Below are 16280 nucleotides of genomic sequence, written 5' to 3'. Positions count from 1 at the left end.
AGAAGACGAAAATGGGTCACCTTCTGCTCCTCAGAATGGCCGACTTTCAACGTCGGGTGGCCCAGGAATGGAACTTTTAATATTGACATTATCTTGCAGGTGAAGGCCCTGGTCTTTCAGCCAGGACCCAATGGACACCCTGATCAGCTCCTGCAGACTCTCCTCACCACGGAGGAGAGACAGTGCCTCTACAGAAAAACGTCCCCGGGGTGGATGGGAGGCCGACCCAGTTGCCTAATGAAATTGAGGATGTTTTCCCCTTGGTTCACCCGACCTGGGACTATGACACTGCTGCTGGTAGGGAGTGGCTCCGTCTCTATCGCCAGGTACTCCTAGCGGGTCTCAAAGGGGCAGGGCAATGCCCCACCAATTTGGCAAAGGTACGTGCTATAGTGCAGGGAAAAGATGAGACGCTGGCAGGTTTTCTGGAAAGATTAATGGAAGGCTGCCGTATGTATACTTAAAGAAAGAGAGAGAGAGAGAAAGAGGAAAGAGAAAGAGAGAGAGAGAGGAAAGAGAAAGAGAGAGAGAGAAAGAGAGAAAATAAAAGAGATAAAGAAAACGCAATAAAGAACTGACTGGGATACTGGCCACCATAGTACAGGGCTCAGGGCAGAGTAAATCAGGACAGAGTAAGGACCTGGGAGACAAAAGAAAACCACGGGTTGAACGAGACCAGTGTGCCTACTGCAAGGAAAAAGGACATTGGGTTAAATATTGTCCAAAGAAGGGCCTAACGCAGGGACCTAAGAAGAAGCCCATTCCCGTTCTGTCCATAGAAGATGAAGATTAGGGGTGTCAGGGCCAGGAGCCCCACCCCCCGAGCCTCGGATAACCCTTAAAGTGGGGGGTCAACCAGTGACCTTCCTGGTTGCTAAGGGAGCTCAACATTCAGTTTTAACTGAGGCAGAAGGACCCTTGACCTCTATCTAAAAGATGCATTCTTTTGCCTAAAGTTAAGCTCTCAAAGCCAGCCTATTTTTGCCTTTAAATGGAAAGATCCTGAGATGGGATTCTCAGGACAACTCACTTGGACAAGGCTACCACAGGGATTCAAAAACTCCCCCACCTTGTTCGACGAAGCCGTGCATCAGGACTTGGCAGACTTCCGAGTTGGCCATCCGGACCTCGTTCTCCTGCAGTACGTGGATGATTTGCTTATAGCGGCTAAGACAGAACAAGATTGTGTAAAAGGTACGGGGGCCCTGCTCGAGAGACTGGGAGGACTGGGGTATAAGGCCTCTGCCAAAAAGGCCCAAATAGGCCAGAGACGACTGACCTATCTGGGATATCTCCTGGAAGGAGGCCAGAGGTGGATGGAGGGCCGCAAAAAGGCTGTAGCCCTGATCCCAGCACCCACTAATGCCAGAGGGCTACAAGAGTTCCTCGGCAGTGCTGGGTTCTGCCACCTCTGGATACCCAGGTTTGCAGAGCTGGCGGCTCCCTTATATCCTCTCACGAAATCCAACACCCCCTACCACTGGGGAAAGGAACAACAATTGGCTTTTGACAAAATAAAAAGGGCCTTATTGACCGCCCCTGCCCTGAGCCTCCCAGATGTAACCAAGCCATTTACGCTATATGCTGATGAACATAATGGAATAGTCAAAGGGGTCCTAACTCAAAAACTGGGACCCTGGAAAAGGCCCGTGGCATACTTTTCAAAAAAATTAGACAGCGTGGCTGCAGGATGGCCCCCATGTCTCCGAATAATAACGGCTGTGGCAGTCCTGGTAAAAGACTCAGATAAGTTGGCCTTTGGCCAACCCCTCACTGTGGTGGCCCCCCCCATGCCAGAGACAGTCATCCGCCAGCCCCCTGATCGATGGCTCTCAAACGCTCGGGTCACCCATTATCAGGTCATGTTACTGAATTCCGAGCGGATACGGTTCGGAACGGCTACATCCCTAAACCCGGCTACCTTGCTTCCAGAAGCCGAGTCCCCCTCCCTGGTAATGCATGATTGCCATCAGATCCAAGCAGAGGTCGATGGCACCAGAGGGGACTTGATGGACCAGCCTTTGCCAGATGCTGAAGCAACCTGGTACACCGATGGGAGTACAGCAGAAAATTGAGTATAATTCACTGTCCTGGGCATCAGCAAGGCAATAACCCAGTAGCAGAGGGGAACAGGATGGCCGATGAAACAGCACGAGCCGCTGCACTAGGCCCACAGGAGGATGGACAGAAGCATTCCCCACCAAACGAGAAACTGCCCAGGTGGTTGTCAAGAAAATCCTAGAAGAAATTTTCCCCCGGTTTGGACTGCCCAAGGTAATAGGGTGGGACAACGGCCCTGCCTTCGTCTCCCAGGTAAGTCAGTTGGTGGCCAGATTACTGGGGATAAATTGGAAATTACATTGTGCATACAGACCCCAGAGCTCAGGACAGGTAGAAAGAATGAATAGAACAATTAAAGAGACCCTAACCAAATTGACATTGGAGACTGGCACTAGAGACTGGGTCCAACTCCTCCCTATGGTTCTGTTCCGAGTCCGGAACACTCCAGCGCGCCATGGGCTAACTCCTTACGAGATTCTCTATGGAGGTCCCCCACCAGTAACGGACTTACTAGATTCTGCTATTGACCCTCTTGCTAACAATCCCGGTTTACAGGATAGGCTAAAGGCGCTCCAGATTATCCAGCGCCAGATTTGGAAACCCCTTGCAGCTGTTTACCGCCCCGGAGACACAACCGACCCACACCCGTTCCAGATCGGTCAGGAGACATCAGTCCAGGACCCTTGAGCCCCGCTGGAAGGGCCCATACACTGTACTACTAACCACCCCAACCGCCCTAAAAGTAGACGGTATTGCTGCTTGGGTCCACGCCTCACACGTCAAGCGCGCCCCATCAACGAGCACCGCTGACGCCAGCCAGGACGGACTGGGCGAGCCACTCCAATGGAAGCTCCACCGCACCCAAAACCCGCTCAAGATAAGACTTTTAAAAATTGTTCAATGACAGTTGTTATATTCCTACCTCTCCTAGCGCTCTTCACCCCCGCCAAAGGTAACCCTCATGCCCCAAAAGGTTAACCTGGCAGGTACTAACGTCTGGGGGTGACGAGGTCTGGTCCACAACTAAAGACTGCTCCCGTGGGAACCTGTTGGCCTAACCTATATCCTGACTTATGTAAGCTAACCATAGGGGCCCCCAGCCCATGGGACCTAGAGGGATACTTCGACACCTCTAGGGCCCCCAACCGAGAAAGCCCCCCAGGGCGACTGGGATTAGACCCATGGGGAGAATGTGGCACGCCTGACAGAAGGGCCATGCTAAGCACTCTTTCCTTTTATGTCTGTCCCGAGTACCACAGAGATCGCAGGCTAAATCCCACCTGTGGAGGGGGGGAACACTTCTATTGTAAAAATTGGGGGTGCGAGACTACGGGAGACACAGGATGGGAGGTCCTCCTCCTCCTGGGATTACATCACTGTCAAGGCTAACTATACTCACCGGGGGTTACCAGGAACTCTGCAATACTACGGCCCCGATTTTAGGGACTGACTCTTACCTGGTGCCCCAGCCGGGAACCTAGTGGGCATGCAACAAAGGCCTCACCCCCTGTGTATCTGCTCAGGTCCTAAATGACTCTGAGGACTTCTGTGTTATGGTGCAGATGCCCAGGGTATTCTATCACCCTGCTGAAACTCTAGAAAATCAGTATGATGAACATCCCACCCATTTTTGGAGCGAACCTGTCTCCCTAACCCTAGCCGTTATGTTGGGACTAGGGGTCGCAACTCGGGTGGGTACTGGTGCAGCTGCTCTGATCCAGGGCTCACGAGGTTATTTAGAACTCCAAGCAGCTGTAGATAAAGATCTACGGGCACTAGAGCAGTCCATTTCTAAGTTAGAACAATCCCTCACCTCACTTTCAGAAGTAGTACTTCAAAACAGGAGAGGCTTGGATTTACTATTCCTGAAAGAGGGAGGACTGTGTGCAGCCCTGGGAGAAGAATGCTGTTTCTATGCAGACCATTCTGGAGTCATCAGGGACTCCATGGCCAAACTCAGGGATAGGTTAAATAAAAGACAAAGGGACCGGGAGGCCCAGCAGGGCTGGTTTGAAAGCTGGTTTAACCAGTCTCCCTGGATGACCACCCTAATCTCTACCATTATGGGCCCTCTAGTTATCCTGCTCCTGCTGCTAACTTTCGGCCCCTGCATCCTCAACCGGCTGCTCCAGTTCATCCGAGAAAGATTGTCTATTACCCAAGCTCTGGTATTAACTCAACAATATCGGGCCCTCCAAACTGAAGAAATAAATGTTCCCTAAGATTTTAAGATTAAAATCAGCCCAAACAAAGAGGAGGGAATGAAGAACACCCCCCCCCCCCCCCCCCCCCCGTGAGTAGGACCAGTCCTAATCCAGAGGCAGCCCATCCCTGCACCTCCCTGGAATTTAAGCAACAAAAAATATTCTGGTTGTCCAAGATAAGAAAACCATTCCCCCCCACGCCCTGACTGAAATGTCCCTGAACAGGTTCATGTTGACCTTCTGAGAAATCAATAACCTGGATGCTATGCTACTCCCCCGGTTTCTTTGCCTTTAAGCGGTCTTTTTGCCTTTAAAAGATGCCTGTAATTGCTAATCGGGGCTCTCTTCCTCCTCTGAGGCCCGTTTGCGCAAATGTCCAATAAACCCTCTTGCTAATTGCATCTGCCTGTCTGGGGTCTGAGTCTCTGGGGCGTCCACCAGGACACATTGGCACCCGTGAGCCAGGGTCCAACAATCCCAAAATCAGACAAAGACCCCACCAAAAAGGAGAATTACAGACCAATATCCCTGATGAACATGGATACAAAAATGCTCACCAAGATACCAGCCAATAGAATCCAACAATACATTAAGAGGATTATTCACCAGGACCCAGTGAGATTTACCCCTGGGATGCAATGGTGGTTCAACATTTGTAAATCAATCAACATGATAGATCACATATTAAAGAAAAGATAAGAACTATAGGATCCTCTCAATAGATGGAGAGAAAGCTTTTGACAAAATACAGCATCCGTTCCTGATCAAACCTCTTCAAAGAGTAGGGATAGAGGGAACATACCTGACTATCATAAAAGCCATCTATGATCTATGAAAAGCCCACAGCAAATATCATTTTCAATGGAGAAACACTGGGAGCCTTTCCCCGAAGATCAGGAAAATGACAGGGATATCCACTTTCACCACTTTTATTCAACATAGTACTACAAGTCCTAGCCTCAGCAATCACACAACAAAAAGAAATAAAAGGCATTCAAATTGGCAAAGAAGTCAAACTCTCCCTCTTTGCAGATGACATGATTCGGTATAAAGAAAACCCAAGTGACTCCACCCCCAAATTGCTAGAACTCATACAGTAATTTAGCAACATGGCAGGATATAAGATCAATGCACAGAAATCAGTTGCATTTGTATACACTGAGACTGAAGAAAGAGAAATTAGGGAATCGATCCTATTTACAACAGCACCCAAAACAAGAAGATGGCCAGGAATAAAGCTAACCAAAGATGTAAAGAATCTCTACACTAAAAACTACAGAACACTTATGAATGAAATCAAGGAAGACAGAAAGAAACAGAAAAATATTCCATGCTCATGGATTGTAAGAATAAATATTGTGAAAATGTCTATGCTACCCAGACCAATTTACACTTTCAATGCAATCCCTATCCAAATGCCATGAACTTTCTTCACAGAGTTGGAAAAATAATCCTAAGATTTATATGGAACAAGAAAAGACTCCAAATAGCCAAAGGAATATTGAAAAAGAAAACCAAAGCTGGGGACATAATGCCTGATATCACACTCTATTACAAAGCTCTGATCATCAAGACAGTATCATACTGGCACAAACACAGACACATAGATCAACAGAACAGAATAGAGAACCCAGAAATGGACACTCAACTGGTCAAGTCAACTTTGACAAATCAGGAAAGAATATTCAATGGAAAAAGACAATCTCTTCAATAAATGGTGTTGGGAAAATTGGGCAGCCAAATGCAGTAGAATGAAACTGGACCATTCTCTTACACCATACACAAAGATAAACTCAAAATGGATGAAAGATCTAAAAGTGAGACCAGAATCCATCAAAATCTTAGAGGAGAACACAGGCAACACCCTTTTTCAACTTGGCCACAGGAACTTCTTGCAGGATATATCTATGAAAGCAAGGAAAACAAAAGCAAAAATGAACTATTGAGACTTCATCAAGATAAAAATCTTCCGCACAGCAAACAGTCAACAAAACTAAAAAAGAACCTACAGAATGGGAGAAGATACTTGCAAATGACATATCAGATAAAGGACTACTTCCAAGATCTATAAAGAACTTACCAAACTCAACACCCAAGAAACAAACAATCCAGTCATGCAATGGACAGAAGACATGAACAGGCATTTCTACAAAGAAGACCTACATGTGGCCAACAAGCACAGGAAAAAATGTTCCACATCCCTTGTCATCAGGGAAATACAAATCAAAACTACAATGAGATACCACTTTACAGCAGTGAGAATGGCTAAATTTAACAATTCAGGAAACAACAAATATTGGTGATGATGCGGAGAAAGGGGAACCCTCTTGCACTGCTGGTGAAAATGCAAGCTGGTACAGCCACTCTGCAAAACAGTATGGAGATTCCTCAATAAGTTAAAAATAGAGCTACCCTATGACCCAGCAATTGCAGTATTGGGTATTTACCCCAAAGATACAGATGTAGTGACACAGCAGGATACCCGCACCCCAGTATTCAGAGCAGCAATGTCCACAATAGCCAAACTGTGTAAGGAGCCATGATATCCTTCAGGAGATGAATGGATAAAGAAGATGTGAGATAGATAGATGATAGATAGGTAGATAGATAGACAGACAGACAGACATATACACACACACATTATGGAATATTACTCAACCATCAGAAAGGATGAATATTTACCATTTACTTCAACATGGATGGAACTTGAGGGTATTATGTTGAGTGAAATAAGTCAGTCCGAGAAAGTCAATTATCATATGGTTTCACTCATATGTGGAATATAAGAAATAGTGAAAGGAACCATAAGGGAAAGGAGGGAAACTGAGTGGGGAAAAAATTATAGAGGAAGACAAACCATGAGAGACTCCTAACTCTGGGAAACAAACAATAGGTTGCATAAGGGGAGGTGGGTGAGGGAATGGGGTAAATGTAATGGGCATTAAGGAGGGCACATATTGAGATGAGCACTGGGTGTTATACTATATCTTGGCAAGTTGGATTTTATAAAATTTAGAAACTAAAAATAAATTTTAAAAAGCAAATCCTCAGAATTTAAGACTAGGCAATTAGTTCTTAGAGTTGGCACCAAAAGCATGAACCAGTAAGAAAAGTGGTAAATTGGACTTCATCCTGATTAAGTACTTTGCTTTTCAAAAGACCCAGTTAGGAGGATAAAAAGATAAGCTACAGACTTGGAGAAAATACTTGCAAATACATATCCAACAAAAGACTAGTATGTTGAATATATAAAGAGCTCTTAAAATGCAATAGTTAAAAAAACCTTATTAGAAAATGAGAGAAAAAGACATAAAGAGAGAGACATTTCACTGAAGAGGATGTACTGATGGCAAATAAACACATCAAAAGATTTTTACCTGAAACCACAATGAGCTGTCATTATATACCTATTCAAACGGGTAACATAAATATCAATGATACCACCAAATATTGGAAAGGATATTTGGAAACACTGGATCACTTATACATTGATGGTAGGAATGCAAAATGATACAGCTAACCTGGATAACAATTTTAAAGTTTCTTATAAAAGTAAACCAGGCAACTAACACTTGCACTTGAGCAATAATCCCAGAGGCATAAAAACTTATGTTCACGCAAACCTGTGTACAATTGTTTGTAACAGTTTAATTCAGTATCTGTTTCAAACTGGAAAAAGACTAGATGTTCTTAAAAATGTAAATGGTTAAACTGCAGCAATAAAATGAACAAATTATTGATATATACATTAGCTTGAAACTGTGCTGAATGAACAGAGCCAATTTCAGAAAGACATATACTGTATGGTTCTTTTTATGTAACATTCTGGAAATGAGAAAATTATAGAGATGAAGAATAAATTAATGATTATCATGAGTTGAAGTTTTCATGGGTGTAGCTAATAAAAGGGCAATCAACAGGATTATAGTAATGGAATTTTTCTGTATCTTTAGTGCATAAATGTCAACATCCTGTTTTTTAATATTGTATTACAGTTTTGCAAGATGTTACTATTAGGGGAAACTGGGTGAAGGGTACACATTATCTCTCTGTATTATTTCTTTTTTTTTTGTATTATTTCTTATGTGTGCACACAATCTACTATTATTTCAAAATAAAAGGGCAATTTCAATTTAAAAGCCTTTCTCAGACATATAAAAGCTGAAAGAATTCATTACCAGCATACTCAAAGCATAAAAAATGTTACAGCACATCCTTCAGTAGAAAGTCAAATAACAGCAGAGAGAAAAATGGATCTCTTCAAAGGAATAAAGAGCACCAGAAACGGTAATTACATTGACAAATATGCAAAATTGTTTTCTTATTGTGTATACTATAAACCCTAATGTAATCAATCACTAAAGTAATAAAACAATTATACTTAATGGCCCATGCAACAGAATCATAACAATACTCATTTGACCCAAAAGAAAGAAAAAGAGGCAAAGGAGACAAAGAACAGATGAGATAAAAAGAAAACAAATGACAAGGTGACAGGCTTAAACCTAACCATATCCACCATATCCACAATCACATTAAATGTAAATATTCTTGGGACGCCTGGATGGCTCAGCGGTTGAGCATCTGCCTACAGATCAGGGTGTGATCCCAGGGTCCTAGGATTGAGCCCCATGTTAGGTTCCTTGCTCAGTGGAGAGTCTGCTTAAGGATATTCTCTTCCTCTGACCCTCTCCTCACTCATTCTCTCTCTCTCTCTAAAATAAATAAATAAAAGTGAAAGTTATAAAATCAATGACCTCAGCTTTCTACATTAAGTAGTAATATCAGAACAAATAAAATATGAATAAGAGGAAATGTCTGCTGAAATTAACAATTTGATCCTAAAATTTATAATAAAATGTAAAGCACCTACAATAACCAAAACAGTTTTGAAAAAGAACAATGTGGGGCAACTAGGTGGCTCAGTTACTTAAGCCTCTGACTCTTAATTTCTGCTCGGGTCATAATTTCAGAATCCTGGGATTGAGCCCTGCACTGGGCTTCAGGCTCAGTGGGGAGTCGGCTTCTCTGCCTCTCTATCTCTCCCTCTGCTCCTCCCTGACTCACGCTCTCTCTCTCTCAAATAAATAAGTCTTTAAAAAAAGAAAAGAAAAAGAACAATGCTGAAGGACTTTGTAAATCTTATCTGTGGTCTTGGGTTCCCAAGCCATCAAACCAGAAGCTTTCTACCAAAGCCCAATTACAAGCCATAAGATGCTAGTATCACGGCTGTATTTTCCATAGGCCAAAGCAAATCCAAAGTCATTCCCATTTTTCTGGGCACAAGTGATATGCAGGTATTTCTAGCTAACAATAAAAGTAGCTTCTTTGTCCCAAAGTACCTATGCAAAAAAAATAAACACTTTCCCTTCCTAACACCATGAACAATACAATCTCACCTATCAATGTCTAAAAGGCCAAGAATTTTAGTTATTGACCTTGCTGAGTTCAAAGGATAACAACTTTTATTAGTTTCATCCTTCAGTATAATACAAAGGAAGATCACCTTTCTTCTTCCTTCCCTATTATTTCCACCCAGTCCAGTTTTCTTAATGAATGTACTGATTTGTTACTGTCCATCATCTTTAAAATTAATTTGAAAAGCAGATTTGGAAAAAACATCCCTCGTGTTTGGAGGTAGACTGAGCACTCATAAAGCCCAAGCTGTTCACAGTCCACACATCTGAATTTTGCACACACTGTACCAAGTGTCACAAAATGCTTTATTAAGCCAGTTGGAAACACAGATTTCACACTTCTATACTTCTATAGGAAGTACAGTGCTTCCTATAGGAACAATGCCCCTGTGGATTGTCAATAAATCTTTATTAAAAGCCTTCCTCACAGAGAAAGAAGGGAGGGCTGGTTGGAAGCTTCTGTAGCTGTTTCAGGAGGGAAGATTTATTGGAAACAAAAAGGAATGTCTGTAACCTTTCTAGCAGAGGGCAGTGGGAACTGAGAGAAATAGCCACAAATCATTCTGGAAATAAAAGGGATTGGGTAGTCATTTCAATCCTTTGGCAACTAGGTTGCTATGCACCAAGAATACACAATTTCTTGTGTATAAAGAAAGCATTGCTACATTTTGCTGTTGCCACCAATAGCATCTGCTTTAAAAAAGTAATGCTCAGGGATTATACAGTAAAATAAATAAATAAATAAATAAATAAATAAATAAATAAATAAATAAACACACACACACACACACACACACACACACACACACCAGCACCTCACCTTTCAAGGTAACTTATCCAATACGTTCAACTATACAGAATTAGCCAATAATCTAGAAGACAGCCAATAATACACATTCTAAGAATGATCAAGCATGAAGATGCATATTCTCTGCTCATAAAATTATAGCAAAACATAGCATTAGGGTTAGGTTCTCATAAGAGGATTGTCTGTGTCTTCAATGTATAGCCACTTTTAAAATTGTGTCTAAAAATAACAAGCATATTTATCTGATTCCAGGAGCACACTAATTAGGAATGGGGAACTACCAAATACATCAAGTAGTAACAGCTGACAGCAGTGGAAGAGATTAAAGAACTATAAAAAGCAGATATGAAATTTAAAAAGAACAGAACAGCCGTCTGGGGACGTTTAGTGTAGGGGCAGCTATATTCATACCAAGTGTCCCAGTGAAACAGTTTTAGTAGAGCAAAGCAAAAACTTGAGGTTCATACTGTTGGCAAAACTCTAACCTTGTCCTGATTTTGTCATCCAGTATTACACCAACCGCTTCAAGCAGAAAGCCTTCTTGAGTTAGTGTCAGTGGGGGGAGAAAACTAGTCATATGGCCTCCGATACATCAGTTAATCATTAAATCTCAGATTTTTTTGTCTGTAAAATGTGGATACTTACTATTTCCCTTACAGGATTGTCATAATAACAAAATAAAACATTTATTGTCTATAAAAGCAATTCATAAAACATAAAGTATTAAAAAATGGTAGCTTTCCATTCACTTTGTTCTGCTTTCTGCAAAATACAACTCTAAGAATCCATAGTGGTTATCTTACTCTTTTCAAAACTTTTTGTGCTTTCTTGTTTAACACATGCTTCTCCTCTTATAATTGGCCAGAGATTATGATACCATCACTCTAGGTAGACTTGAACTCTATACACATCCTTAATTCTTCCCTTTCCATTCCTATATAATCAGTGACCCTGGCCTATTTTAACCCCTCCTATATAGCTTTCCTTTGCTTTCCATTCCCTCTGATACATCCTTGTCCAGACCCTTAGAGATCACTGCTCTCTTTTTTTTAGAGCTCATCTCTAACTGGTTTTCTTATATCTAGTTTCCCCCAATTCATTTGAGCTTTCCTATAGCTGCTGTAAAAACAGTTTCATATATGTCATCCCCCGGATCAAAAGCTTTCGCTTTCTTCCCAGTGCCTTCAGGATAAAATCCAAACTCACCAAACTGGTATTCATAAAAACCCACGGGAAGAATTACTCACAGGTATCAAGAAAATCTGTGCTTGCATCATCTGAGAAATTGGTTCATTTTTACCTCATGGACCCCTGCAAATCTTATAGCTAATATTTCCCTCTTTGATCTGTCTGCTAAGACACACAGAGCCAAACTTAGGACACAGCTATAAAGTCCCCAATACTGTGTACTCAGTTTAAATCTTACAATGGTCTAATTTCAGTTTCTTACATTTACTTGCCCTTTGCACTCATTCCCTGTCAATTTGTTCATCCTGTTACTGTATTAAGTTTCTCAGTAAACCAAATCAAATCCTGTTAGAATGAAGGGGAGTATAACATGATATCGTGAGCCTAAAAAAATACATGACCATATGAACAGAGGTGGAAAAAAAAGACTGAGTAGCAAGTGAGGGAGCAAAAATGAGGATGAGAATGATCTTCACTGATATAAATATTAGTTCAACAACTATAAGGTAATAAACATTTACTATGAGCATTTGTAATAATCTAACAGGGAAATAAAATGAAGCATTTATAATGACAAATCTATTCTTGACATCTCTGAAAATAGTTCTGCTAACCTTTTATCTTAAAATATATTACCAAACAAAAACTTAATGAAGTTAAAGCTAAGCAGAATATGATGATGACTTACATTTGTATTGCTTTGCTGCTTACAAAGCCCTTTCACATACAGTATCTCAATGGAACCATTCCGGACTATTCTGTTGTAGAAGCCATTCACACTGGCAAGAAGCTGTTGCAAGCAGCATTCTCCATATCTGGGTCTTTAAAGATGTGGTATTTGCTGTAATAGAAAGTTGTATGGTATGTTGTTTGTCCCCTCTCTCTAAATCCTCCTCTACTTATATTTCATCTTGTTCTTTAAATCATCAAACTCTACCATGCCAATGTTAGTCTGATCTCTCTACCCATTCTTAAATTGAGCCTCTTTTCAGACATATAATACAACCCTCCCTTCCTTCTCCTCACCTCCCAGCCCCCAAAGAACAGCCTTCCATTTCTTTGCACGCCCAGACTCCCTCTCAAACCTCTACCTTTCCAAGAAGGCATTTGTTTTTGAAGCATTTCAGCTATGAAGACCACCCACTATGGGGCTCACTTATTATTCTCATTCTATATTGCATTGCACCAACTTGTATCTTTAGATTGTAAGCTCCTCAGAGAAAGGATTTTCTTCTTTGTTTAGTGCAATCAACCTATTGTAAAGTACTGTGTATACTTACAGACTATTACTAATGCGGTTCTTCCTGGGTTTCACTGGAATTATCTACTTAGTCATGTGATTTCACTTGGGCATCATTTTTCTTCCTCTGAATTATTTGAGGCCCTCTTCCAGATTTTTTGAAAAGTAAAAAATTAGCACTTTCTGCTTTCAAGAATGCCATCAGGTACACATTTGAATGTACATGCTTCATCCTGCTTTATTCTCTTTCTTACAGATAACAATATCGAATTAAATACCTTCCAAGAGTCTGCTACAGAGGTAAAACACAAAGCCATTTTCCTTCTGGCTAATCTACAAATAATCTTATTTACTCCTGCTGTACAGAAAAATGACACTGGTCCACTTGGAATTGAATATATTCCAGCTATCATTAGTTACAACACTGTATCAGGGAAACAATGCTGGCTAAAACAAATAATAGTCAATGATTTCCTTAAAACAAACAGAAGAGAAAGAAACTAAGATACACGGAGTTACTGAATAATAAATTCCATTTTTCAATTAATGCAAACATTTAATGACCTGAAGTAAACTTTAAAAATAAAAATGCAATAGAGGATAAACAGATCAGATGGTACATAAATTGTGTGGAACCAGGAGTCAGATATAATCCCAAATCCCCTTCAGCAATTGGTTTATAAGTACCAACATGGAGAGAAAAAGAGGTCTTTTATTTTTTTTTGACAAACTTATTTCAAACTACTGCTCAAAAAATATTTGAATATAAATACTGAATAATAATACTGTTTTATAAATTCATAAACATTGGGGTTTTTTTATTTTATTTTTTTTTATTTTTTAAAGGTTTTTTATTTATTTATTCGTGATAGACAGAGAGAGGCAGAGACATAGGCAGAGGAAGAAGCAGGCTCCATGCCCGGGAGCCCGATGTGGGATTCGATCCCAGGTCTCCAGGATCGCGCCCTGGGCCAAAGGCAGGCGCCAAACCGCTGCGCCACCCAGGGATCCCCATTGGGGTTTTTTTAACCAATAGTTAAAAAAAAGTTCAAATGTGGGCAATGAAAGGAGAAGCAAACGCACTAAAATAATCCATAAATCATGATTGTCAGACTATCTCTTTCTAAAAACATAGAGCTAACAATTTGAATCTTTTTTCTCTAGGAAAATCTAGTCCACATCATTGGAGCACTTCCTACAAGGTCCCTATTTCATTCTATTTATGGCCTATAGTCTCACTTTCCACCCCACTGGAGTTTTTGGCTTATGCTCAATTATCTGGATGAATCACAATGCCTAATCCTTACTTTTTCTGTATACAGATGGAAATGGACACCTTCTAAACACTGTACCTGACATTCTTAAGTAGTCTTAAAGTAAAGTTCTAAACAAGAGTATATGGCAGTAGAACTGGAGGGATACAAACATGAATTATTATAGCATTTAAACTACATTTCAATATAAACCCTCCTTCAGAGTGATACACAACAAAAATGCAAACTAATTGCTTGAGAAGGATGACTCCAGAGCCAAGAGATGCTATTAAGTTCATATCTGTAGCCACATAAAGAGTTTTTCCACATAGACTGAGCCCATATGTAGATCTTTGCACAAAGATCCATCAAATCCTGGCAGTGCAAACATATCAAGACAGGTGTAGATTCTATCACCAATGCCCCTTAGTGAGCATTTCAGAGGTGTGTGGCTAATAGAAAATAAAATATGATGTGACAGGTAAAGTCAAGATAATTAAAATTTGGATTATAAAAATGACATCTTGGGATCCCTGGGTGGCGCAGCGGTTTGGCGCCTGCCTTTGGCCCAGGGCGCGATCCTGGAGACCCGGGATCGAATCCCACATCGGGCTCCCGGTGCATGGAGCCTGCTTCTCCCTCCGCCTGTGTCTCTGCCTCTCTCTCTCTCTCTCTGTGACTATCATAAATAAAAAATAAAAAAAAAAAAATGACATCTTGACACTCTATCTACAATGGCTTTAATTATGAAATTTCAGCTTTCTGTTCGTAATGCTTTGCAGTACCCCTCTAGGCAGAATTAAATGTGTAAGATTTTCTTCCTTATGAACATGTTTCTGTTAAGCAGCTAACATAGGAATTAGGTTAGAATATCTCTTCAGTTTTAAGGTAAGAAGTATGAACGACAATAAATGAAATGTATACCAGAGGATAACCTTTTACCTCCTAAAAGAGATATATTGGATTAACATGGTTTAACCTTGAATATTCAGGATCATACAATCAATACTAATCAAGAAAAGAGAGATTTCATGCTCAATCTTAAAATTAATTTAGTTAAATAAATGTTAACTATGAGCCATAACACTTGACCAGCCATATTTGGTTAGCACTCTCTTTAATTACTAAGGAGACTTAACTAGCTTAACTAGTTTCTTCTGAGTTCAGAAGGATCTACCAGGACTTTCTCTTGGGCTACATTCAGAAAAATTAGAAAGTCAAAAGGACCAGGAGACTAAGAACCACTAGGAAAGGGAAAGGAGACTCATGTTAAATGCAGGTAAGAGTTCACAACTAATTGTTCTGCCCTCAAGTAACCCTCACATTTCTTTGGTGTGAGTAGAATTTTTAAAAATAATTGCAGAAATCACATTACCAACCTATAGGACCAGAAAAGAAGAATGGTAATGGTAAATTACCACATGATCACAATGTGGGCAATGAACAAGGAAAGGATATAAAAGCAAACCTCCTTTTCTAGAGTTTTATCCTCTTCTTCCCCATACAAAGCAGATACAAAAAGAAAGCAGATATTTGTATTATAAACAAGCTGCTACTAAATCAGAGTCCCCCAAAAGCATTTTCTTGTATAGGTTTATTTGTAGTAATGTAGTTCACTATAGTCAGTGCAAAAAAGCACCATTATGATAGAGCCTCCAAGAGAGTATGGAAATATCTTTGTCTCTGTAATGAGATTTTACTTGAATAAAAGGAAAGACGTCCTGAGAGTAAAAGTCCTAAACACAGAAATGGCTTAGAAGGAGGTTATAAAATTTCATTCTCAAGGGCCCTTTATTATTTTAAAGGAATATAAAACTATTTATTGGGAGACCTAGGTGGCTCAGTTGATTAGGTGTCTGACTCTTGATCTGAGCTCACGTCTTGATCTCAGGGTCCTGAGTTTAAGCCCCACAATGGGCTTAATGCTAGGCATGGAGCCTACATAAAACAAAACAAAAAATACCCCAAAAAACTATTTATTGGCAACTGTTTACCATTATTTACAGTACTGCAAAAGATATATAGTCGAATAACATTCTGATTACTACAGAGTTATTGTTTTTCTTGGTTTCTGCTGAATGAGTAACTCAAATACTAAGAAGATTGAGC

General features: G+C 40.7%; 1 protein-coding gene across 5 annotated transcripts in view; it reads right to left on the bottom strand.

Moving 5' to 3' along the window:
- Nucleotides 1-16280, bottom strand: part of EDA (ectodysplasin A) — a 435889-nt gene that overhangs the window by 266074 nt on the left and 153535 nt on the right. Inside the window, exon 2 of one of the 5 annotated variants that reach the window (XM_041741024.1) lies at nucleotides 12458-12519. The exons of the other annotated variants lie outside the window; for them this stretch is intronic. Within the exon in view, the coding sequence (XP_041596958.1) occupies nucleotides 12502-12519 (18 nt within the window). The 3' untranslated portion in view covers nucleotides 12458-12501. Of the gene's footprint in view, nucleotides 1-12457; nucleotides 12520-16280 lie in introns of those variants that run through there. 5 annotated transcript variants of the gene reach the window in all.

This window comes from Vulpes lagopus, chromosome X (assembly GCF_018345385.1).
Source record: "Vulpes lagopus strain Blue_001 chromosome X, ASM1834538v1, whole genome shotgun sequence".
Lineage (NCBI taxonomy): Eukaryota > Metazoa > Chordata > Mammalia > Carnivora > Canidae > Vulpes > Vulpes lagopus.
Note: the sequence above shows the minus strand (reverse complement) of the source record. Positions and strands in the feature narration are given on the sequence as shown.